Source organism: Brachyistius frenatus, unplaced genomic scaffold (assembly GCF_029030835.1).
Source record: "Brachyistius frenatus isolate BFR_SWC_R1_liver_20210118 unplaced genomic scaffold, ASM2903083v1 Contig_29, whole genome shotgun sequence".
Taxonomy (NCBI): domain Eukaryota; kingdom Metazoa; phylum Chordata; class Actinopteri; family Embiotocidae; genus Brachyistius; species Brachyistius frenatus.
In genome coordinates, this window is record NW_027210628.1 from 4340723 (window position 1) to 4366843 (window position 26121).

Sequence of the window (26121 nt, forward strand, 5' to 3'; positions counted from 1 at the left end):
GCAGAAGCGGAATAATAATAACTGGAACAAACACAAGAGGGTTCTACACAGCCATGCTGCTTGGACCCCTAAATATCCAAAGTCAAAAACGTTTTGTTATGATTTTGTTAGAAATAGAGCCAACAGCAACAGAGGACGCCCGGTTAGTGTTGCGCAGTTGGAACTCCGCGGACTCCGTAGAAGGCGGGTTCTTTGAGTTGATTGACAGTCCATAAGACGAATGGAAATCCATGGTAACTTTCCGCACTGGTTGAATCAGCGCTTCCATTTCAAGGTAGGTTGAGGAGTAGTTTATGTCGTTACTAGGCAGCAATAACGGACTTGGTTTGCTCAATATGAGGAGAACTATCTTGCATTGAAAACTACGACGTGAGCACAAGCGAGGACGCATACACTGCAGTAAAGTCGCGTTTTATTTGAACTTCAAACCATCTATTGTCACCACCCTGGCTTCCTCAAGGTAGTTGTTCTGTGCTCGGTTTATCCCTAAAACGACATTGTTGTGTCCGCGGTACGTCCGTGGTATGCTAAGCTAAGATTAGCTCTGTTTTTAAAAAAACAACAACAACAACAACCTGTTTCTGTTTTTAGCACCATACGTGAAAAACTGCAAAAAAAACGACGGGCTTTGCAAGAGACCTTGGTGAAAAACAAAAACGAGGACGACATTCAGGTAAAGTCTCCAAAGTTATACTGTCAGATAAACTCTTGTTTAAAATACGCATCGTATCGTGTGTCGTTACTGCGGACTGACCGACAGCTCACTCGTCACAAAATGAACAGATGTCATTCCTGACAAGACTCAACACGACCGTGAAAGAGTCAGCCTCATCTTACACTCACTCTTAGTCAGACACGTAAAAACAGCTGCTGACGCTTCAGTAAATCTAACTGTACTCGATAGGCTCTGGTCCCGTCGGCCAGGTTGAGTGAGGAGAAGCCACAAACTTCAATGAAGGTTGGTGTGTGTGTGTGTGTGTGTGTGTGTGTGTGTGTGTGTGTGTGTGTGTGTGTGTGTGTGTGTGTGTGTGTGTGTGTGTCCTGCCGCTTCAAATGTAGGTTTTAGTCGCTCTGCTGTGTCTGCTGCTGGCTGCTCAACACCACCCTCAACACCACCCTCCTCCTCCTCCTCCTCTCCGCTCTCTTCCAGCTTCAATGGGCCTAATGATAGTGTGGTTGCAGGTCTGTTGTTGCCCTCTGTCTAAACTCTTTGCCCGTGTTACACCAGGACCCTGAAGGCAGCGACGAAGACCCAGGAGAGACTTTGAAACGCACGTTAAGGGCTCAGAGACAGAGGCGGAAGAAGAGGGTACATTATCTTTGGCATCCTCAGTTCTCATCCTCTTAATAGCTGTTTTTTTATTTTATTTTTTATTTTTTTTACATTTATCAGATCTAACACTGTCGATCACTCTTGATATTTATCAGCTGCTCGAACAGTCTGCAGTCCAGGAATCACATGATGATGGTGATGTGGAGGAAATCTCCACCGTTCAGCACCACAGTGAAGATGAAGATTCAGCTGAGAAGGCTGATGATTCAGTGGTTTTGTCAGGAAGTGTGACTGGTTCTCAGAGAGGTTTGTGATCCACATGTGCTGCTCAGCTTTTATGCTCCCATCATTCAAAATGTTTATACGTGAGAGCAGTACAAAAAAGGTCCTGCATGGGTCTTTATTTTGCAGCATGTTTGGACATTTTTAAGGCATGATTTTCTAAATAAAGCCACACATTTTCCCAAGATAAATGAGTTAAAATTCTGATTTAAATCCTTAAACCTTGTATCAGAGAATAAGTATACAAAACTAAGAGACTGCTGTAATTTTGCATGAAATAGTTGGTGTAAGTAGCATAAACATACTGAGCAATGACCATAATTGTTCTCACGATGAGCTTTGCTTCTAGGTCTCTCCTCAAGAACTCAGCGTATGTCCAGCTCTCAGCATTTAGACGACTTATTAACGCGACGCCTGGAGGAGAAGCTGAGAGCAGCCAGGGTAAACCCAGTTTCTTTTTTACCGCAAGCTAGTTTTTCGTGAGAATTTGAGAGATATCCTTTTCCCAAAAGTCAGGTGTACAAAAGTATAAGTCCTTGAGAAAAAGTGTTGACCCGTAATGTGTGGCCTCTTGTGTTCCAGTCCAAAGGTGAAAGCCTTCAGCAGCAGGAGGCCTCTCTCGAGTCAGCCAGCCGCCTCCAAAGCCTCAGAGACAGAGACACTGTAACAAGATTTGACAGAGAGGTGAGCGACTCCCTCAATCTGCCCGTGATTGGACTCAAGTAATCCAATTCAGCAGTTAACTCCCTGTGTTTCACAGGTTGATCCGGACAGAACCGGGAGACTCGATGCTCCTCCAGCCCTCAGCTCCAGGGTCAAGTTCAGAGAAACGGCAAGACGAGTGAGGCTTGAGTCCTGATTGAAATCTTTTGCGTAAATAATGGTTATGTCATTGTATTTACTCATTTATTCTTTGAAAACACAGGCAGCAAAAGGCCTACCGACTGCTGAGGAGGCATACAATTTCTTCACATTCAACTTTGAGCCGGATCCACTGGATGAGACCGAGAAGATCAGCAGGAAGAGAGAAAAACAGAGAAAACCAGCTGAGGAGGATGGAGATGAAACTGAAGACCAGGAAGAGGTTGAAGTAGATGAACATAATCAAGATGAAAACCAGGTAACACAGCAAGAATAGCACTGTGTCTGTTTTTTTTCACCTTTTCTGCTGCACTTGCGCAAGACTGAGTAAACACCTGATACTCTTCATCCTTTCTCAGAGTGAAGAAACTCCTCTTGTACGAAACTCAGAGGAGGATTTATTCCTCATTGACCAGTCTCCTCAGGACTTCCTGGAAGTGAAGAAGGCAGAGTACATCGGATATCAAAAACTTGTTCAGCGAGAAAGCGAACTCCTGTTTACGCCGAGCTTTCAAACAGGTACAATATGATGATGTGTGAAACTGCCTGATTTGGGACAACATTTAAATTTGTCACTAACTGGTTTCATATATATTGTTCATAGTTCCAACGTCCGTTAAATTGCCTGAAAACATGAAGCCTCGCTATCTGGAGGATGAGGGTCTGTATGTAGGGGAGAGGCCCCCCGTGTCCCTGACCAATGAGAACATACTGGAGAATCGCATTTTGAAAATGGAGGAGGTAACTTCAGCTTAATATGCTAAACACATACAAAATGCCACGAGCTGTGATTTTTTTTTTGATTTTTTATGAACGTATGTTGTTTTTGGTTTTGTTAGGGAAAGAAGTGGTTTGGAGATGATGGCAGGATCATGGCTCTGCCTGACCCCATAAAGGAATCCTCCATACGACCCCCTCTGTTCCACATGGAGGAGGACCTGGACCCTGCTCTGCACACTGTGTACAGGAAGGTCAGACACACACGCACACTGGGACTCTCACTTCCATCATCTCATTCTTTTGCCACTTCTGAACCAGAGTGCACATTCGTACATTGAAAGTGTTGTGGTGGCCTCAGATTTAAGTGTTCTCCAACCCCTCTACCTTTTTAAGAAAAAAGAAAAAGGGCTGTTTGGCATTTGGTACAAAGGAGCAGGGAGGAGGTGGCCGTTTGTTATCAGAGAAGAGAGCAGAGGTGGAGGCCAACACGTCTGTTATATCATCTCTTCTGACAATATACAGCTACATCAAAACTGCAACATGAAAAGAAATGCGTGCAAGCTGTGTGCAGGTACCTTTGAAGAAGAGCTGGCATTAAACTTGAATTTTAGCTTTTCAATACGTTTCTGTTGCTCCTTATGTTGGATTTTCCAAGAAAGAAAAGGAAGAGTGGTGTTGCAGCTAAACCTGTCAAATACTGGTGAAAAGATCCTCAGTTTGCTCAAAATATCAAAAAAGATATTCAGAGAAAGCAGAAGTAGGTAATGTTATACAGCAAGTCAGTTCAATTGAAAAAAAAAAATCTTTTAAAAAATTTTTTTATACTATTAAACTTATTTTTCAAGCACTAAAGAAAAACTTTATTCAATTCAATTCATTACAGTTTGCTATCTTTGGTATTACTGTATGTGTTTTATACAAATGCTGCATCCTACTGGGTCAAAATAGTATTATGTTAAATAGATCTCTGGTTACTGCTGGTTCTTTTACCTGTTCATTGATAAAGGCTATGTAGGTGTTAATCTTTCCCTGGTGTTTATACTTCATGTTCATCTGCCTCTTTATTAGAAGCAGCTGATTCCAGACTTTATTTACACTGAACTTGTGTCTGTAATGACAAATATGTAAAAGGATTCAAAGCAGTGTTGAGTTCAGGTTCACTGTTCAGGAGAGTCTCTGTTCAATGTGTTCAGTATCATCAAAGAACTCTTATCCTCACATTCAGTTTTTCTTTGGCCAGACAGGCAGGGCCGGTCCTATAAACACTGACCGAGTGACTGCACGATCAAAGATACACCATGCTTGGTGCTAGATTGGAGCAGCTGGAGGGACGCACATTTTACAGTGTTGTGACTAGTTGTCAAGTCTACACTACTGTTATTTGGTTGTTTCACCGTACTTCAAGAAGCTCCTATCTTTAACGTCAACCCTCCTACAGAGTAACAAATAATCACAGGCAGAGCGTCCCTACTGTTGATGCAATCTTGCTCCAGCCTTACACCAGTGGTCCGGGGATTGTTGTGACATTTGATTTTATCAGGGACAAATTAAAAGCCCTCTACTCTTCATACACAGTCCAACCATATACAAGTTTTGATTTATTGTTGTTATTCTAAAGACACACAGCTGTCACATGTGATCATCCAGACAACAGAGCCTCCATTCATGGCTCAGCCGGGTGTTTTTGGCACACTGTTGTCATTCCAGCACTCCCTGATGATGTTATTAATCTTACCAACTGTTTCATGCTTCCTTTAAGCTCACACACATACTTCAATACGTGTGGACAGAGCACCAGCGCCTAGTTTAGTTAATAGTCATCATCCTTTTCCAGGACGATGCATGATGGATGATGTTATTCTATCCCCCAGGCGCTGAAGTCCAAGTATGCAAATCTGTACATTTCGAGTGCAGCGGACCCTGAGGGAGACTACCAACTCGACGTTGACGTCTCCGGGCTGATCTTCTCCCATCATCCACTCTTCAGCCGTGAGCATGTCCTGGGGGCTCGTATAGCTCAGCTGTATGATCAATACCTCACCAGGCAGCACAATAATCTCACCGGGCACCTCACCGACAAGGTGAACTCCTCCGGACAACTGCCTGTGTGCAGTAAAACATCACAATTCCCAAAGGCACTTAGAAATAGGAGGTTACACACAGTATGTACAGTGTCTGGTGTGTTTTGTGTTTCTGCTTTAGTTGAATGGTTTGAGGAATGCGCTGCGGAATATGCTGGAGATCCATGGCGGGGAGAGCCTCACTCAGGTCATGCAGCAGAGGATCTCTGAGTACAGTCTGGAGGTTAGGTGAGTCGGTCAGATTGTCTCTCATTCCCCACGTGTACAGCACCGCCGGCACCTTGACCAACAGTAGTCCTGCTGTCTTTTTTCTCCCCTGAATCTTACAGGAACACTCGGCAGCTGCGAGACAGCGAGCAGGAGAAAGACAGGACTCTGCTGAAGAATATAATTAAAGTGTGGAAGGAGCTCAAGGCCCTGAGAGAGTTTCAGAAGTTTAGCAACACATCGTATAAGCTCTCTCTCAGAAGGTAACCTCTACATTTACTGAAACATGAACTGAATTGTATTCCTGTGATTTCTAAAAGTTTGCTCTTGGATTGAAAATGGAATGTTCATAATTTAATGATGCATTTTCCTCATTTAAATTCTCAGCTGTAAGCACTCACCCCTAGCAAATATTTGCTGGATGATGTGATGTTTGCCCATTAGGTTTGTGTATCCACGTCACTTATGTGCTGTGTTTTCCATCACTGATCCAGAGAGAATGTGGATCGGGCGTCAGATGAGCGAGAATATGAAGAGGAAATCTTGGCAGAGGTTGTGGAATTAGAGGGAGAGAGTGAGGAGGACTACCAGAAAAAGCTGGCAGAGTACATGAAACAACTGGAGGAGTGGAAGCTGTGGAGAAAAAAACAGGTGCCACCTATTTATCAGCTGTTGTTTAGCTTGAGACCGTTTCTAACTCCTGAACAGGAAATACAAACAAAATGGTTCACATTTTGGTTTGAAATTTACTGACACACATATCCTCATATTTACTGTTTTTTTAGAAAGCCAAAAAGAAAAAGAAGAAGAAGAAGAAGAAAGGCCAGGCGCAGGATGACACAGAAGAAGATGACGAAGATCAAGAAGTGAGCGAATCAGAGGGGCCCGCTGAAGAAGGGCCTCCAAAGCCAGAGCTTCCTGAGAGGCCGGACATTGACTTCATAGAGCAGTGGGTGAGAGAGAAAGCCTCCAGGACACGCAGGAAACCAGGAGAGGCCATCCTGATCCCCGAGCTGTCTGCGTCTGGAAACATCACTGCCAGTGAACTCTGCCCCAGGTATTTGCAGGAACATCAGGGGGAGGCTGGGTTTCTTCAAAACAAGTGAGAGTGAGCCACTAAGGTGTGAATAATAAATCCAGTTAAGGTCAGAATATTTGATAGATTTGAAATTGTGTTTTTCATTACGTTTATTTCTCCATGTTTAGGGCTGAAATAGCTCGAAGAGAAGATGTTGCCAGGCGATCTCTTTTCATCAAGATCCTTTACAACGACAAGGAAGTGTCCCGAACCGACAGCCGCTCCTTGAACTCTGACTTCAGGGTGCACTTTGGTCAGATTTTCAATCTCAAGATAGTCAACTGTCCCCAAAGCATCAATTTGCAGGTGCAGTAAAGAAACGCTGAGCCTGCTGCCATTTTATTCACACATTTGCTTGATAGAGGACTGCTGTAGTCGTTTCTCACCGTGTGTGTGTGTGTGTGTGTGTGTGTGTGTGTGTGTGTGTGTGTGTGTGTGTGTGTGTGTGTGTGTGTGTGTGTGTGTGTGTGTGTGTGTGTGTGTGTGTGTGTGTGTGTGTGTGTGTGTGTGTGTGTGTGAGAGTAGGTGTTTGAGGAGATTGGGTCCTCGTCCTCCCTCCTGACTCAGGTGTTTATTCCGGTGCCGGAGCCCTCAGTCGTGACGGGCGACGTCCCTCTTGAGGAGTTTGAGTTCAGCAGCAACCAGAGAGTGATGTGTGACCACGAGGGAGTTGGAAGTGGTAAATGGCTTCATTTGACTTCAGACCTGACACACCCTAAAATGTGGTGCCTTTCTGCTACATTACTACATTTCATTTAGCTGACGCTTTTATCCAAAGCGACTTACAATAAGTGCCTTTCCTTTCATGACCTTTTGATTCACACCCTCTTGTCATTTGACTCACTTCTTTCCCTTCCTTTCTGTCTGTCACTCGCTTTGACTTGTTACATAAACACCTGATCGCAATCATCTGAGCTGACCACAATTATTTTGTATAATCGTTTCCATTTATCTGTATAAAAACAGCTGGGTGAAACTAACAGAAATGTCATATTTCCATCACTACTTCCACGCCGTCTTCCACTATTTGAGGTTCGACTGGCATCACCTTCATTGCTCTCCCTTCTTCTGCTGTGGTTTACTGGCACGAGGGGAGAATTAGCGCCCTCAACTGTTGATCTCACAGTGTTTAGCTTCTAATATTTTTGAATTACGATGAGCATCAATTGACATTAACGTCATTATTTAGCTGCAAGAACACAGCCCAGCCAATAAATGACTTTTCTTCATAAGATGTTTGAGTATTTTTAAACTACAGCGGTGCCATGCAATGAACAGAAAAGGACACTTAAATCATTAATCACAATAATTTGTATGACATTAAATCGTCGATTTAAATTTCACCGTGGCGATGCTTTCTGTCTCCTCAGATGTGCCGCTCTCCTTTGAGGCCGATGGCAGTAACAAACAGACCCTGTTGACCTCCGGGAAGCTATCCTGCTGTGTTTGTTGGGGCGTCGGTGAAGACGACGTACCGCTCGCGCCTCCTGTTTCTCAACAACCCGGTGGCATACACAGGTGGGTAGATGTATTTAGTTCATGAACTACATGATGGAAATTACTGCTGACCATTTTCCTAAGCATACCATGGGTGTTGTTTGTATATGTGAATGCACTTGTCAGCTTTATTTTCATGTTATGCAGGAAAAGTTTCTAAAACATCATTTTTTTGTGTTGGGTTTATTTAGGTGCTGAGTAGCTTCTTTTTTTAACACAAGGAACAGCATATTCACATCACCTATCTTTGCTCAGTGTTCAGCTTTTCTAAAAACGTCACCCGCGAATAAGTTAATTCCCACAAGTCTCTGCAAGTTGAGCATCACATTATATTAACAAACTTCGCATGTATAGTATTTTTTGAGTGTGTTGTGTTTTAAGTTTGTCTCTCACCTTGGTAGGTAATTAACAGTGTGCAACAAACTACCCAAAGATTATATGGCAGTTGTCTGTTAGTGATATCAATCACTGTCTCTGTGTCTTAGTGGCTTGGGCCGTTTCGATGCTGTCACATACATCGGAGCCTCCGGTCTATATGACATGAAAAAAATCGGCGAGTGGGCCACACAGTCACGACTGGACCCCAACGATCCAAAAAACGCCTCCATCATGCAGCTGCTAAAAGTGGGTATTAACAAATTACTGTGCACTTTTGAAGGAAATTTAAGGAGTTGAAAAATATCAGCTAAATACTCTTTCTTTGTGTGTGTGTGTGTGTGTGTGTGTGTGTGTGTGTGTGTGTGTGTGTGTGTGTGTGTGTGTGTGTGTGTGTGTGTGTGTGTGTGTGTGTGTGTGTGTGTGTGTGTGTGTGTGTGTGTGTGTGTGTGTGTGTGTGTGTGTGTGTTTCACAGGTGGCCAGTAGTGGAGAAGTAACGGCTCCGGACTACTTCCGTCTAGAACATCTGCAGGAAGAGTTCAACTTTGTGAGCGATGAAGAGTTGGAGCGGTCCAAAAGGTTTCGCCTGCTCCGGCTGAGGAACCAGGAAGTTGCAGAGTTTCGCAATTACAAATGGGTTCCTGCTTTGGAGAGGGAGGTCACGGATAAGGTGTTCCAGGTCGGTCTTTAAAACATGGATTGTATTGCAGAATGTTATGGTTTATGGTAAGATGCACTAGTATAATAATTCTTTTGTTTTCTTTGGTTTCAGGAATATGAAAAAAGACTGAAAGAGGGAGAGATAATCAACACCAAAGAACATCTGGATTCACACAGAGCTTTAGTGGCCAAATACCTTCAGAAGGTGAGCAGAAACATCTAACGTACACACAGTTTTTCTCCAGTATTTGATACACGATGGTCCTGAGTGTAGTGGACTCTTCCCACAGATCCAAGAATCAGTCATCAACAGATTTGTTCTTGCCAAACACCACTTCCTCCTGTCTGACCTGGTGATAGAAGAGGAGATACCAAGCATTGGGTAAAGACTCTCCACTTGCTTTATCAACTCAACAGTCTGTCTAACTCCCATCTGTCAGAGCTGACAGTCTTTACTCTTTGTGCATGTTTATGTGTTAAAGTAGGAATATTTCTATTTTACAGTCACTAAAAACTAATCTAAACAGTTACTTTCCATATATCTTCTGCATATTATTCTTCTTCCTCTAAAATGACTGAAAAATTACTAGTACCTGAACTCCCTACTTATATTGTAAAAGTTTGGAACGTTTTAGAATCGAAGCCTCAGCAGCCAAATCGGCCCATCATAAAAAGTGACATGGTCTCCATAAATCCCCGGCTGATGTCAGTATGTTTCTTGGCCTGGTGCTGCTTCGGTCTATTTGATCCTGAGATCAACACTTCATTCCGCTGGTGGAGAAACTCTCTCCTCTGGAAGCGGTCGAGGTCATATTTCAGAGCAGGCTTCTCCACATGTGGACTTGACAACAGAAAATCTCACATTAATTCAAAGAGGCAGAAATATGAGGACACTACAAATTCAGCGTAATAATTGTGCTGACTTGGCACCCCGAGGAATGCAAGGAAACATTCGAGTTTACTTTTTACATTTGAGCAGATTTAGACATAATAATAATAATAATAACAATAATACGCATCAGTGCCAGTCATGCTGTTGGGTGTTACTCTGCACATCTTTTTCATTATTTAAATTGAATGTTATAATTTTTTTTCTGTTCCATTTTTCTGCTATTCTTCTGCTATTCATTTACATACAGTGGTGCAGGTCCAGGGTATGTTCTTAGAGTCTATATTTTCTTTTTCTCCTCTCCTATCCTCTGTGTCTCTGTTTTTCCATTTAGTTTGAACCCTGAGTACCAGTACAATGGTGATAATAGACCTTTGCAGTTTTTGATCCTCTCAGGATTTTGCAGAATTATGGCACGAAAGAGTTGCACAGTAATTAAAAAAATGAAAATGAATTTACGTTTTTTTCTGCTTTAAAATTCTAAAGATTAACATCAATAAAATTGCACTAAAGGCAGAAAAATATTTGGACGAGATATCTAAAGATAGTACTTCTCCTTCAGCATCATTGTGTTTCTAACTAAAAACTCTGCTATGCAGTGTTTCGAAAACAATGATCATTTACAATTTATAGACTATAAATAATGTAATTACAACGACACAGAACTATAGCAAATGAGAAATATTTGTATTTATCTGAAAAAGCTAACTGCAACATTTAAAAAAAAAAACCTGTAGCGTGTATTTCTTCTTTGTAACGCAATATGAATAAATAATGTGCTTATACTGATTTTTCAATGAGTTTGCAAAGCACCATGGGACAGTTTTTCCTGTAACCAAAAAATAATCCATCATATTTCCACATTAGATATGTAATGTTGAATGGACCGATTTTCACCTCACGAGTGCCACTTTGAACAGCTCTTACGACGCCATCGAAGGTCACATGACAGTAACTTGTTGAGGTGGACGGTACACATCAGTACTGTGATTGTGAAACTGTAAATACCTGGAGGAACTGAGCACTGCAAGTGGTAAAAGTCCCATCCCACAGTTTCAATGAAAAATGCTCGTTTATGTTCACAAATGAACACTTTGCAGTCCCTCGTAGGTTGCTGACTAAATAATAACGTGTGTTTGTTGTGACAATCAGGATTCTGGGATTAAACATTTTCAAGCTGGCTGAACCCAAGCGGCCACTGAAACCTCAGAGAAAGGAGAGAAAGAAGGTGACGGCTCAGAATCTGTCCGACGGAGACATCAAGCTGCTCGTGAACATCATCAGGGCCTACAACATCCCGGTCCGCCGGCCCCTGAGCAAGTGAGTGCAGAGGGAACGCAGGGAAACGTCTCATTTTCACTCAGAAACACTCAAATTATTTTTAGACACCCGATAAGACGCTGAACTTTGTCTCAATGGGTTCTTATTTCAGTAAACCGGGACAGTCGTCTCAGAGTGCCCTCCAGGGCAGCGATTGGCTCCTCAGCCAGGTACGGTGGACCTTCACATGTGCTAGCAATGTAATCTACTTGATCTATGCTAAGTATGTGCTTTTTTTGTGTGTTGTAGGTACAAGTGAGGCCATTCGTGGAGGTGTCTTTCCAGCGCACAGAACTTCAAACAACCACAGCTGAAGGCCCAAACCCATGTTGGAACGAGGAGCTGCAGCTGCCATTCAGGTGATTTCATGACTCGTTTTTTTAACTTTTGTAAAAAAATACTTACTCAACATTTATGTACAGGATAGATCCATTATATTAAATAGTTTATTATGCATTTATACCTAATTGGGATTATCTTGGCTCCGCCCCCTACTGCTCATAGCTTCAGTCTCTGCTATGATTATAGTCTGGAAACCCTGTTCATATTGAGGTTTATTTAGACACTCTGGAAGGCGGACTAATCAGCAATCAATGGGGGTGGATAAGTCAGGGTTTTCCTTAAGTTGCTGGAGGGCTTGGATGTTGTGGTAGTGGTGGGGGGTGGTGGGCAGTTATTTGACAACAAACTATCTATTTTCACACAACGTTGGACAATTATCATGACAATAATTATTTAAAAATGCACTGTCTGCCATAAAAAGATAATCCCCAAACACTGGTAAAACAAAGCTGCTAGTGGAGCTATGGGGCCTTCGGTGATGTGAAAAACGCTCTGGGGCTGCACTAAGTGTTACAATGGTGGGGAAAACCCTGTACATACATCATATGGTGGTCAATGCTGGTTGGCTAGAGACTGCTCCAAAAGTCTACACCCATTAAGATGCAACGACTGGAGACAATCCTTAATGTAGAGTAGCCACACCCATATATTCACACAGTGAAATGGGGGCCTCGTAATAGCACGCTAACCTGAGGTTGTTTTAATCTGAAAAAAATGAGTCGGCTCATGCACTACATCAGAAATTAAGAGTATACAGTAAACTACTGTTGGTAGTTTGATTTCAGGAAAAACGAGACTTGCCTGAGTTAACTCTGACAAACCAGCTGAACTGATAAACGTCCTCTCTACAGTGCCCCCAGTGGTGACTACAGCATGGCGAGCCTGCAGTCAGTCAAAGACGAAGTCTTCATCAACATATTTGATGAAGTTGTATATGAAACTGGAGTGGTGAGTAAACACTCGTTCTTTTTTTTGGTCTCACCCCACTCACACTACCTGCTCTTTAAACGGCATCATTTGTCATTTCTCTCTTCAGAATGACAAAGACAAAGGCAAATCCATTCACACCCGCATAGAGAAGCACTGGTTGGGTTCAGTCAAGATCCCTTTCAGCACCATTTACTCTCAGTCCAGGGTGAGTCTTTATTGTCTTATTTATTAAATACAAAATGACTGCCTGGACTTCAGGATGACATTTGTTTTATCCATCCGGCAGATTGATGGAACATTCAAAGTGAATACTCCAGCTGTGCTGCTGGGCTACAGCAAGGAGCGCAGCCACGGCAGTGTTGCCGGTTATGATATTTTGCGGAGCCCGAGTGAGGGAGCCTTCATCACTCTGTTCATCACCATGGAGCCTCAGCTGGTGCCTGGAGAGACGATCAGGGAAAAGGTCGGTCCAACCTCAGCGATGTGTCTGCTTTTTAGTTCCCAGGCTGCATCACTCTGCTACTTTCTCTTGGTTTATTCATTTTTCAGATTCTCTCGCCATATTTTAACAAGTGTATTTATTTTATCAACTATTCTCGCTTATTTTTGAAATAGTTTTTGTAGCTGTTGTGTGCATTAATTTTTTTCCTTTTGTTTGTTGTCCTCTTGTGTCACTAATTTGCTTTTGCTCTGCTGCATGTATTAGATAAAGGAAGTGAAGGTAACTGTCTATTAGTACATTCATCGTTTTTAATTTACCCACTCATGACTGCTTGATATATATATATATATATATATATATATATATATATACATACCTCGTGCTCACCTGCGTTCATCTGCAGTAACATTTTGACCTCATGATGCAGTTTGACAGCCAGGAGGATGAGCGTTTACTGCAGGCTGCGGAGAGCTTTGAGAGGGATGCAGCGCAGGGCTACCCGGACCGGCCCTGCATCACCACAGTCATAGACCTCAGCGGGAAGACGGTCTTCATCACTCGGTATATCCGGCCGCTCAACCCCCCGCAGGAGTTCCTGGATGCGTTCCCCAACAACCCACAGGAAGCTACGGTAGGAGGGGATTGTATTGAATCTCGTGTCTGTATTTCTTCTGTAATTGGATCTGCTGTGCTGACACACTTGCTCGGTGCCCTCACAGGCTCTGGTTGCCCGCTTTGTCTCGCTCATCCCTTCACTGCCGGACCGCGTGTCGTTTTCTGGAGTCTGTGACCTGTGGAGCACCTGCGACGTGAGTGGAGCCTCTGAGAGATGCTGCATCTGTACGAGGGGCGATCACACGGTTCAGAGATCGTTGCCGTTGTGCACAAATACCGCTTGATCGGCAGCACCCGTGTTACACGTGTTTTTGCGACCACAGGTATGTGCGCGTTTGCGATTTCACCATGAAGTTGAGCAGAGAGCGAACATCAAAGCAGAACGCTTGGACTCGCCAGCATTACAACATGCCTGCTCACAGCGTGAGAGAAACACACAAGTTTCTCTCCCACAACAACACAATCGTCGCTCCCCACCAGTCCTACTCGCCAGATTTGGACTCACTGCAACTTTTTTCTGTTCTCTCAAAACTTGTGTGCGCTTCCTGCTCAACTTTCATGTCCTGGCGAAATCACAAACGATGCAATACTTACTCGTGAAGGTTATTGCTTCATAATAAAGCAATAAAGAAAAGTATATTTCTTTTAACTTGAAAGCCATTTGAACTGGGATTAACATCTAAACATCTCTACGTATACTATAAAAATGTACACGGCGAAATACAATTTGCACAAGCTGCTACTGTGCTGCGCTCCGTTTGCGTGCAACAGGAACCGTCTCCATACTTTTTGATCACCCTAACATGAGGTCGGGAAATTCCCGTCTTGCAACACCATGTGTTTTCTCCGTTTTGTTTTTTTAGCAATTCCTCACCCTGCTAGCAGGAGACGAAGAAGAACACGCTGTGCTGTTGTGCAGCTACTTCCTGTCCATGGGCAAGAAAGCCTGGCTTATAATTGGCACAGCTGTACCGGAGGTGATTGACATATATTTGTTCGACCTGAAAACGCCCTTCAACAGCTTTAAAAATATTTTACGAAACAAGAAGTCTGTCCGTTTTCCAGGTGTTCTGCAGCAGCGCTAAGCTTTCTGAAATGTTGACTTGTCAGGGCCCCACAGCATACGTCCTCACGTTGGAGCAGAGCCGCTACCTTGTGTGGAATCCCAGCAGCGGTCAGTACTACAGCCAGTACGACACCTTCTGTCCGCTGCACACAGTCGGCTGCTTGGTCAGCGCCGACAACGTGAGTGAAGAAAGACATTCAATTCCTCTTCTTACTGTGCTGTTTCCTTACTCTTTTAAGTTCATATTTTCAGATAGTTTTGAGTTATATATTTGTTTGTTTTTTTATGACTTATTGTTTAGGTTTGGTTGAACATTCAACAATATACATCACCGATGAGGATGAGTTTTGACACCACGACAGCCAATTTGTGGAAACCGTTTTTCTCCCGCTCCTTCTCCCACCCGGGGCTGTCCAGTGTGCAGGTGAGTGTTCAACATTTATCAATAATATAAATAGAATATTTCCTGTGGTATCTTATTCAATTCTCCGCTGTGTGTGTTCGTCTTTAGCCGGAGGAGCTGGTGTACCGCCGCACAGACAAAGCAGCTGCAGCAGAGCTTCAGGAACGGCAAGTACCAGCAGCTGAAGTCACCTCTCTCTCTCTCTCTCTCTCTCTCTCTCTCTGCGTCGACCACAGCCTACACGAAACCCGTGTGTCTTCTCACTCTCTACAGAATTGAGAAGATTCTGAAGGAGAAGATCATGGAGTGGCGCCCACGTCACCCGACCCGCTGGAACCGCTACTGCACCACCACCCTGAAACAGTTCCTGCCCAAGCTGGAGCAGAGCAGGGGACAAGACGTGGCCGAGGGACACCGCCACGAGCTGCAGAGCCTGCTGGGAGACAACAGGGTCAGTCTGACGGGGGCGTGACTCTGAAAAAGGCTGCGGGACCGGAGTCACTGTGTCACGTCATCACTCATCTAGCTGTCATCTCAACTGTAGAATATTCTCCACTCTGTAAGAGCTGGCAGACAACGCGTGACCTCTGACATCACGTTGTAACAGTTAATAGCCAAGTTTGACGGTACCGGATTAACATTGCAACGTTATTTTTGACTGATTGTAATTACATAGTGATGAGTCATACGTTTTATTCAAGAGATCGATAACGTCATTCTGACCAGTCACAACAGCAGTTAGAGATCAGATAGATATTAGCATGTATGTCCCTGAAAATGACGGTCGACTCGTCACACATCTTAAATGCAGATATCTGTAATTCAGTTTTGACTCGTCTAAATATTAGTTGCAGATATCTCAAAACATCGTTACGACTGGTTGGGTTGTTGTGCATGACATTGCTCATGCTTCGCATTGAATATTGACCGGGCGAAGCATTTGAACAGCCGCCAGCAGAAGTAGTGGAGGTTGCTGTTGTGAGTGAGAGAATTAGAAAATGTCATGAAATAATCGTCTTGTAGCAGAAAGTAAATCATCTGCATTTCTCACAAACAGCTCATGTCGTGCTGCAGCGTTAAAACCGTCAATAGCATGGCACGGCAGTGAAGCAGCTTCCCATTGGGTAGCAGTGCCAGAGGATGTTTGAACAGAACCCACTCCCGCCTCAAACTCGCCCTGACTTCAAGTATCTGCAACGTCATTTCACCAAGTCAAAGGTTTTACTTTAACATATCTGTAATTACATTCTGACTCTGCAGAATTTAAGTTATTGACATCTCTAATCAACATTCTTTTCAAGATATCTCTAACTTAATAATAGATATCTACAATTAAATTATGACTATTCCTAATTCCAATGAGATACGTACAAGATCACTTTGACATCATTGTAATTTCAGTTCATCATTCTGACAACTTGGAAGATATCTAAAAAGAACAATGTAGATAAATTGAATTAAGGAAAATTAAAGATATATTCAACTGGAATTATGACTAGTCAATCTGTAATGAGAAAGCCCACGCAAATTAATAGCAAATGTGATGTCATTTGTCCCAGGACGAACGATGTGGTGGATTTCTGAATAGTTGAATTACAGATATTTGCAATATGTCCAGTTTATCTTTTAAATGTTAAACCAACTGCATGATCAGTTTGATCCACTCCTGTAATAAATGACCACTAAGCAGCGTTTGTTTGTGTTTAGATTTCAGGATTCCCCCTTCACCTGCCCTTCTCTGAGATCCGGCCCATCATTGAGGCCGTGTACAGCACCGGAGTCCACAATGTTCAGGCTTCAAATGTGGAGTTCGCCCTGGCTGTGTATGTGCACCCTTATCCTAACAACGTCCTGTCTGTGTGGGTGTACCTGGCCTCACTCGTCCGCACGTGATACAAGTGAAGCACATCGCAGTCTGACACTGTGCTGCTTCCAGCTTTATGTCGTTGTAAATATAATACAGATTTATCGAACCGTACGTTATCGACCTTTCTGAACCTTGTATTCTTTTTTTAATTACTGTATCGAAGAGCTATTTTGAGACTTTAGTATGTTACTGTTGTTTTGGACAGTAATTCAGTTTTTCATGTTTTTAACCATCTGCATTTACATACATGTCCACGTACACTATAAAAGTATATACAGTAGAAACATTGAGCAATCCAACATTGCTACTAAAAACCCCATCAAAGCATACCACAGTTAAAGAGTCAACACCTCTGACTGTATGACAGAGAGGGTTTATTGCAGGGATGTTTTATTGGATTGCAATCAAATGTACAAATATATGTAAATAACTGACACCTCAGTATACTGGATTCTTCCCATATGTTTCCCAATGTTTTTTTTAACCTGTTGAGACCCAACTATGTCACGTTTTCAAGCTTTACAACTTGCATTTACACAAGTATTAAATCAACCAACTGCAGAGTTTCTAACGCCAAGATACTTTTATTGTTGTTATAAATTGAACATTTCCAATAGAACTCATGCAAGACTTTTGAACAAGAAAATAAACCCTGCTGCAGTGTGATGAACGATGGATTACTGTCGTTGGCCAAGTACAAAGCAGACCTCTCCCAACATGAGGGTGAGTAGTTTAACTCCTTCCTCTTTCAGCTTTTCTAAAAGCTCTGCAGTGGTGAGCGACTCTCTCGTGTGTGAACATTGGTCCATTTCTTTGCCCGTTGGAGTGCATAAAGAAAAGGAAAAGCAAAGAAATACCTATCCTGCAACATCATGTACCAAATCCAGTGTCTGTACATACTGTCTCTACCGTAGATGGGTTCTGTGCCAGAGGTGTGGTAGCACAGGGCAGCCAACAAAATGTACTGTAACCGTCACCAACATGGCAGCCATTCAGAGCGGCCAGCTTCAATCTGAAGGGAGAATCCGTTTAGTTTTCTTCATCACCCTCTCTAGTAAAAGACAAAGCCTGATTAAGCTTTCTTCAGTCCGTCGGTAAACTACGCTGATTGAATTGAGTTAACAGCAGGGAGAGAAGCAGACTTCAGTACGTCTGTATCGTTTCGGTGACAAAAAGAAACGCAGTACAACTACAGAAAGTACTCGTGTACACGTTCTCTAGTTTTTAACTTTTTCAAAACCAAAAAAGAAAAGAAAAAAAAATAAGGAACCAGAAAGTACATTTGTAGACACTTCAAATCCTTTCTCACCCCTTTATGTTGTCCTGTCCTAAAGGATTATTTCCAGTAAATATAGATGGAAATAACAGGAGCAAAAAGTACAGTTTCATCGAGAAACATTTTTAAGTGACACAAAATACAGCAAATGGTATTCCCAGGATAAAGTGCAATAAAAGGAGAAGTGACGTTTTAGGAGAGCGTTGACCGGCGGGATTCACTCTCCAGAGCGACAGCAGGCTCTGAAACCACACTGCAGGTTCTGGCAGCCGCTGGCCGTGTCTGCATGAGGACCTGGAGAGAAACACCACACAGGGGTCACCTGATGCCCTGCAGCCCACAGGTACATTATCAACCCCCAGAGCTATAACACTTTAATTGTTATATATCAGATTAATTAATAAACTGTGTGGCATACAGCTGGTTTCAATGAAGGCATCATAGTGGCTACTGTAATGCCGACTTACCTTCCACCTCAGCAGCATCTGTTACTTACACTCGGACACGCTGTGCTAGTTGGGTTAGTAATGTTTGTTATAGTTGTCACACACCGTAATAGTTCTACTCACAAAGACATCCTACAGTTTCAACACCTTTAACACCGTGAACGTGCACGACTTTGTGTTTCAGAGGTAAATAAAAGGCCCCCGAAAGTGTCTCTTGTGTTACCGTTGATGTTGTCGCAGTAATAGAAGTGCTCATCATTGAGGGAAGGACAGGCTGACACCAGCTCCTGCAGCCCCACCTCAGTGATGAAGAGGCAGCCAGACAAGTTGAGATGCTCCAGGACAGGAAGTCCTCCGCGCTGCGACAGAGCCCTGAAACACACACGGCGCAGTGCGACCTCGTTACAGGTACGACAACATGCCGGCCAACACTGGGAACATCATGAGGAACACTGATAATCCAGTCTTAGCCTAATAAGGCCAGTACTGTTGACTATAGCAAAGGTGATGTACAGCACCTTTCACGAGTAATCTGAAGGAATTTAACAGCTGATGGAAACATTACCTAATGGGCACTTCGACACTTCTACTTTTCCATTTGATTTAACTCTTAAACTGGATCTAGTCCACACTGGAGGAGTTTACAGCTAAAACCTAAACTAAACCTTGCTATGTATCATTGAATGCTTTCAAATTGTATCCTACAATACAATCTGACAAAATGTGGTATTTTACAGCTGATCCCAACGACTCATTCATCTCACTTCGTCACATTAGTCTGTGATGATACGAACCTCCTGATAAATCCATGTAAAAACAGGTTAGGTGGGAAATTATGCTACTTTTAGTATAAAAGAAGTTTTTTGTTGTTGTTGTTTTCTTAAAAAAACAGCAATGCATGATCATTACCTCAATCCCAAATCAGTGACTTGATAACATCCAGAGAAACTGAGAAACCTCAGTGAGCGTTTGGCTTTTGAGCAATCAGTCCTGTTCTCACACTGCAGCCCCCCCAGTGGGGAGCATTTAGTCCGCATTTCAGCAGTGCTGTTTCTGGTGGTGCCTGACGCACAGTGGGGCCCAGTAAAAGTCCTAAGGGCAATGTCAGTGGTGCAGCAGGTGGAGTGGCCGCAGAGCATTTCCCCTGACATGGCGTACTGCTGATGCAAATAGGAGGTATCCGAGCCAGTCCTGTGCCCGCGCCTCCTGCTCCTCCTGCAGCAGCATGAGCCTTCAACAATCGGAGTCTCGACAAAGCTTTCTGCGTCAGGGAGTGACATCCCACCACGATGGCTCCACTCTGCTGCATCTTCAATATCAGCGAGGTCTGAAGAGTCCAGGACCCACACCTGCGTGGGCATGTGGGCGCCGCCCCACCGGCCAGTCCCCTGCTTGAAAATGATGGCCTGCTTGTTCCGCCCCACTGGATGCAGGTTTCTCTCGTCCATGAGCGTGATGGGTACCGGGGAACTTTTCAGAAGCTTGGCCCGCCGGTCTGAGCGCTTGTCAACACGGGTAGAAGACGTGAGGTCGCCCAGCCCGACAGACAGTTTCTTCAGGGTGTGATCCGTGATCTTCTCGCAGCCTGACAAATCCAGGTGCTCCAGAGAATGACAAGCTCCGAGAGCGGACCAGCTGGAAGAGAGAGGACAGAAGGGGGACAGCTGTGAGTACTGATGTTTCTGTACACAAAGAAAAAAATGAACACGATTGTTCCCAAGCAAATTTAAAAGCAAGCAACTAAATGTGTATCCAGTACTTAAACTTTGTGCCATAGCCAACGTGCATAATCAGAAATCAGTTTATCGCATTTCAGTAATGATTTTACCTGTCAAACGCAAAATCTGTAACATCAGTCTGGGTCAGGTCCAGATGAGTGATATTGGGGCAAAGACTGAGGATTTGACGGACCTGGAAAAGGACGAAAATACAATAAACATTCAATCAATAAACAATACTCATGATTGGGAAAAAAAAAAAAAATGCATTTACAGTGTCAAAATAAAAGACTTTAGTGCAACCTACCATTTTACTTGAGACGGTAGAACTGTATGCCAGAATAATGGACTTGACAGACGGACCCACAGCTGGCAGAAGGTTCTGGATGATCCCGTTCAGGAGCCTCTTCTCCCGCTGAGCAGTGCTGATTGCCAGGGAGCCCTCTTTGAGGCCCGACACATCTGAGGAGACAAAGAACAAGAACATGGATGACACAATATGTCAGAGCTCATTTTCATCATTACCTTGACAGAATGAAGGACGAGTCACTTGCTACACTGCAGATCTGTTTACTTTGTACCAAAGTCTGTCTGAAACACACTGCGACTTCTTAATGAAGACTTTTTGTGTTTCAAATACTACATTAGTGAGCACTGTACTAAAGACAAAAGCTCACCAGACTCATCCACATCAGCATCCTCGTCCCATTCCTGATAGGCGCGACCCTCTTTCTGCCGACTCTTCACCCACTCCTCGGCTGGCTCCTGGTCGATGTCCTCCGGGGGGCCACTGTAATAATCACCTACATTGGAGACGCACATTTAATAGAAGCGCACCACCACTAATCTGTGAATGAATGCAAGTCTTCAGGTAAAATTGAGCCGAGTAACAGTACTGTTCTTTAAGGTCGTCTACAGCTGAAGCGTGAACCTACCTCGGGCCCAGCGCACAGGGTAGAGGTGCCTCCACAAAGAGCCCGTCTTTGATAGCTCTGACCAAGAGCTGCACACTTGACTGCAGCGACACAGATCTTCAGGGCTCAAATAGTGGAACAGCCTCAGCATGATTTCTGTGGGGAGCTGGGAGATGTGGGTGGAAGAATTCCTGTTCTTTTCCAGTTCTGAGGAGGAAACACAGTAGCTTCAGTATTAAGTGACTCAAATATCAAAATGGTGAAACACCTTTTACAAATGTCATCCGCTTTCCCAAGACAATGCATTTCATGAAGCTAATGACGTCAAATAGTTCAACACTACACTGCTTACACGTGGGTCTTTATCAAGGCAGACATTGAACAGCAGGGAAGTCACAGGAATTAATATCGATGTTCATTGGCTTTATTCCATTTAGCTGCTTCAGTTTCAGGCTCCAGGGCTCCACTGGCTCACTGTCACAGCCGAATAGGACAGAGGAGTCACTGTTGGTGTTATTGGTTTTATAATTCACTATAGTAGACAATCTGAACATAGCATTACTGAAAAGTATTAGTTCTAGATGAAACTGTTGGGAATATTTCAATTTTAATCGAACAGCAAAAAAACATTTCCAGTGAGTTGTTGGCATTATTTTTTAAATGCCAAATAATATTACCGATCGCATCACAAATAGCCAGAGCCCAAAGTGATATCCTCAAATTCTGACAAATCTCCAGTCAGTCAACACACCTTCACATTTTAGAGGCTGCGTAACTGTCACAGTACTGTTCAGTGAACAAACTCCAGCTGTGGTACTGATCACTGTTCAAGTATGACGAGCACGAAGCATTTCCTTATTATCATAAGGAAATGCTTCATCCGCTTCATCTGAGCTCATAAAAGACTTATAACATTCGTAAATATATCCACTGACCATAATCTGTCTTCTCGTGATCGGCATATTTAAAAGCTTTCTGCAGCTCCTCTGCCTGACTCCACAAACTGAAGCCCTTCAGCACCTCAGCAGCACAGTCCCATTGCTGCTGGCTGCAGTGTTGAGCGATCACTTGTTTCTTGATGTCCTTGAGCTCCTCGTAGGTGAAGTACTGCATAAGCATAGGCTGAAACACCTGAAACGAATCTGTCTGGTTTACAAACAGCTTGCAACAGCATGATTTACTGGGATATGAACAGACACATTTTTTAACTGTCGTTGTTTATGAACATAATTTTGTCTTACCCATTCTTTGGGAAATCAACTATTTACAAGATGGTTTACATTGAAAACAAAAAGAAACTTGAGCATCTTATACCTCTTCTTCTTCCTTCATGTGGGGCAGAAAATCCTGTGTGAAAGCTTCCAGTCTCTCCTTCAACTGCTGGGCATAGTTAAGCTGCTCATATTCACTCTAAAAACACATAACAATCATCAGTTCATGGTCCGTTCTAACTTGCCCTCTTCCTTACTCACTCACTCACTCCTCCCTACACAGTGGACACTGAATAGTTTCTCAGTTTCATTTTGCATCATAACTGACAGATGATGAGTTGTGTAACAGCCATTTTTGCATCTAGAACGTGGTGCAATGCATTGTGGAATTATTAGCGGAAAGCTTTATACATAAATAAACGCCTTTCTTCTATTAACTGGGGAATTTTAGAGGCCAGTATTGCAGGCCAGGTCAGGATCTGGATTATTAGTGATTGTTATTTTGATTTTTAACCTTCACTGACAAAATATTCTGAACATTGTTTTTAACAACTGTGGAGAATCCAACATAATCCAAGTATTAAAACAATGCCAGGACAATGTTATTTATCTCAAAAGAAACATCGTTTCTCTCGGACAGAAAGCAGGATCTCACTCCAAAGCAAAAGAATGTTTCTTTCTGTTTTACAAACTGTTGGAACGGAAACTCAGATTTACACAATCACATCATTCTGGAAAACCTGTTTTTTTTTATTTGCTCATGGTCTGAGAGAACAATACGTTTTGTCTCCTGCTAAGCAGATCACAAAAACAGCCCTGCCTCTATTACACAGTTCAGCCTATTAACTTCTGCATCTGGCCCTTTTCTTGATTAATTAAAACCTGAAGTTGTAGCTCAATACAATTGTGACAAAATAGCTTTAAATATTTTTATGAAATTGAATGGCTTTAATAGAAGTTACTTAACATTTAAAAAGCAATACTATAATTTCCTGTCTTTACAATTGTATACATGAAACATAACAACTCTGATGTGGTTGCTGGTACTGCAATCTTTGTGTGCCTAACATAATAGTTATTGTAATGACAGTGTTACCCCGCCACCAAGCATCGTGCATCAGCTGAGCTCTGCAGAGCTCATCTGATGCCCCCTCAAGTAAAGCTTAGTATTTTTAAAAGTGCAACAAGTGTAATTTAAGACCATGACATGACAAAAAACTGTTCTTAAAAATGTTTATGCATAGTTACCTTAACGCTGTGCAGCCCATTCTCAAAGAGCGACAACATCTCTGAGAGCTTGTTGTCCGAGTGCACGTTGTACACCGTGCAGCAGCGCTGTTGCAACAAGCCGATTATGTACTCGTTCTCAATTTGTTCATGCATCTTGAACTCTTTAAAGGTGGCACAGAGCGACTGAAGAAATGAGCGAAAATCATTGTTGTTGGAGAAGTTGGTCTTTGACAGCTGTAAAAAAAAAAAGAAAAAAAGTGTGAGTCACAAATTACGAAACGTCATATAAGGAATCATTGGTACTTCTGCTGGTAGCATTAGATCACATACTTAACACCAGTTGTGAAACAAGTGTTCAGGTCCTTTACTTAAGTAAATGTACTAATACTACAGTGTGACTATACTCCAATTCAAGTAAAAGTCCTGTGCTCAAAACCTTACTTAAGTAAATGTAAGTATTACCCGCAAAATGTACTTGAACTATCAAAAGTAAAAGTACACACTGTGCAGTAAACGCTCCCTGTCAGTGTTTTACTGTTATAGTCACTGTGCAATATTACTGCTGCATTAATGTGTATTTTAGTGCTATTGTTATTTAAGGTTGTGGTTATCTTACTTTAGATGCAGTTGGTTTAATCTACATTAATACATCATATATACCAGAACCTCATATGCTTGTATTGTTTCTGTATCTCTAAGAAGTCAACAAGCTCAGAAAAACAATGTATTTTTCAACCAATAATGAGGGTTTGAAAATACTGTATCTGCCTAAAAAAGAATGGGAATTTTCTCAGCATGTTAAGAAACATCTAATTCTACAATTTATCACCCAAAAAAAAAAAAAAAAAATCGAAATCAACAACTTTGGAGATATGTAGTGTTTTTAATGACCATAAAGGGAATAGAAAAACAGCTCATCTTAAAAGTAATTAAAGCTGTCAGACGATGTGCAGTAGAAGTACAGATGCATTAAATAGAAGAAAAAAAAAACACGAGTGAAGTAACACGACCTCAAATCTGTAGCGTAAATAAGAGTACTCGAGTAAATGTACTCTAAAGTATGGCAGAGAGTACAACTGAGTGGAGCTTGTTAGCACACCCACCGTGGGGCAGCTGGAGTCTATGTGGCAATTAAGTCCAGCAGGGAGGCGTTGAACCGACAGCCTGTTCCTAATTCCCAACAGTGTTTGTAACACGGTGTGCAGGAACATGAGAATCGGCGTCGGGACACTTCAACATGTTGCATAACAAGCTGTCTGGCAAAGTCAGTGAAGCTAACAAACAGAAGGCTAGGCTTAGCTGGGTCGAGGATGGGCTATTCTAACTTTATCAAGAGCAACCTAACAAGTTGTTCAAAAAAAACCAAACAAACACCACGTCAGGTTAACTTCGCAAGTATAATCACAGATCTACCAAACGCTCCAGATGTAGTCGCGAGACACTCGTGCGTTACAACATCTGCTTCGGCGGACTCGATCCTCGTTAGCTACATGCTAACTAGCGTGCTAGCTGGCGTTCACTCCCCCCTCCACCCTCTCCACACCCTCCTCGGCCAAAACCCGAGAACCTTCTGAAAACCTCCAAAACGAACCGCCGGCGTGTGTTTGTACACACCTTTTCGCAGTAGAGGCCCACCAGCTGCTTCATTCGCCAGTGCGGGCCGGTAAAAACATCCACCTCGTCCGGAAAGGGAGCCATCTTCACTGGACCTCACTGCGTCATCTGCGCACTGTCCGCGAGACGCTCAAACAAGGGGGCGTGGCGCGAGGGCCTCACGTGACCGCGGGTTATAAATACGGGCCGAACGTATCCGACGTTCAAGTGTTTGAGTGACAGCTTTCCGCAAATGTAACTGAAATTCAGTTTTACAAACGTTCACCATTCATAAAATATATCTGACAATTATATTTGTATTTTAAATGGAAATTCAAAAACACGAGTTATTGTGCTATGAGATGTTTGTGTGTGTGTGTATATATTATGTACTTACGCTATTTTTCCCGCATTAAATTAAAGTTGTCTTTGTGTGTAAATTCAGTTTTAAGACAAGTTTAACACGTAACTTAACAAGATCCCAGAAGCATGTGATGATGAACAGTGGGATTCAGATTCAAAACAAAGCGAAGCCCTGGGTTGTTTTTTTTTTTTTTAGAAAATACTATAAACACATTTGTAGAATAAAAACTTGCTAAAATTATATTATGGAGTAATTTTGGTTGGTCAGAAAAAAAAAAAAAAAAAAAAAAACCGCGGCGCGCCGAGCTCTCCACGGTCCCGACACTTCCGTGGTAGGGTTATGGTTGCTATGGAAAATGTCCACAGCAACAGTGACGCTGGGGGTGGAGACTCGGCCGTCATTCAGTGTAAAAGATGATCGACAGCTATGTAAACCAATCCGCTCCCGGAATTTTCAAGGT

At 42.8% G+C, this 26121-nt stretch overlaps 2 protein-coding genes across 2 annotated transcripts; one reads left to right on the forward strand and one right to left on the reverse strand.

Annotated features, from left to right (window-relative positions):
* Nucleotides 1-643: 643 nt before the first annotated feature.
* cc2d2a (coiled-coil and C2 domain containing 2A) lies at nt 644-17345 on the forward strand. Its single transcript, XM_069699297.1, has 37 exons — nt 644-673; nt 905-958; nt 1229-1309; nt 1429-1579; nt 1905-1996; nt 2138-2239; nt 2316-2396; nt 2481-2675; nt 2776-2935; nt 3021-3157; nt 3256-3387; nt 5008-5217; nt 5339-5445; nt 5547-5687; nt 5919-6075; nt 6210-6481; nt 6631-6808; nt 7028-7181; nt 7873-8020; nt 8485-8623; nt 8851-9054; nt 9148-9240; nt 9326-9417; nt 11077-11244; nt 11357-11414; nt 11494-11603; nt 12438-12534; nt 12623-12721; nt 12803-12979; nt 13386-13589; nt 13678-13767; nt 14437-14550; nt 14684-14818; nt 14941-15063; nt 15151-15209; nt 15316-15493; nt 16750-17345. Exons 2-37 carry the CDS (start codon nt 953-955, stop codon nt 16933-16935), a joined length of 4830 nt encoding a protein of 1609 aa, XP_069555398.1. The 5' UTR covers nt 644-673; nt 905-952; the 3' UTR covers nt 16936-17345.
* On the reverse strand, nt 17267-25427 carry fbxl5 (F-box and leucine-rich repeat protein 5). Its single transcript, XM_069699298.1, has 11 exons — nt 25319-25427; nt 23723-23938; nt 22578-22673; nt 22199-22394; nt 21285-21470; nt 21027-21152; nt 20657-20811; nt 20460-20542; nt 19541-20266; nt 18855-19003; nt 17267-18479 (listed from the first exon to the last, which is right to left on the reverse strand). Exons 1-11 carry the CDS (start codon nt 25400-25402, stop codon nt 18403-18405), a joined length of 2094 nt encoding a protein of 697 aa, XP_069555399.1. The 5' UTR covers nt 25403-25427; the 3' UTR covers nt 17267-18402.
* Nucleotides 25428-26121: the final 694 nt, after the last annotated feature.

Excerpts from the sequence above, each read along its gene's own strand:
- cc2d2a (XM_069699297.1), top strand. Across the intron at positions 7,182-7,872 it reads CCACGAGGGAGTTGGAAGTG|ATGTGCCGCTCTCCTTTGAG; the intron begins GTAAATGGCTTC and ends CTGTCTCCTCAG. Across the intron at positions 12,722-12,802 it reads CCATTTACTCTCAGTCCAGG|ATTGATGGAACATTCAAAGT; the intron begins GTGAGTCTTTAT and ends TCCATCCGGCAG.
- fbxl5 (XM_069699298.1), bottom strand. The coding sequence starts at position 25,402 with ATGGCTCCCTTTCCGGACGAGGTGGATGTTTTTACCGGCCCGCACTGG. Across the intron at positions 22,395-22,577 it reads ACATGAAGGAAGAAGAAGAG|GTGTTTCAGCCTATGCTTAT; the intron begins GTATAAGATGCT and ends GATTCGTTTCAG. Across the intron at positions 21,471-22,198 it reads TCACGAGAAGACAGATTATG|AACTGGAAAAGAACAGGAAT; the intron begins GTCAGTGGATAT and ends TTTCCTCCTCAG.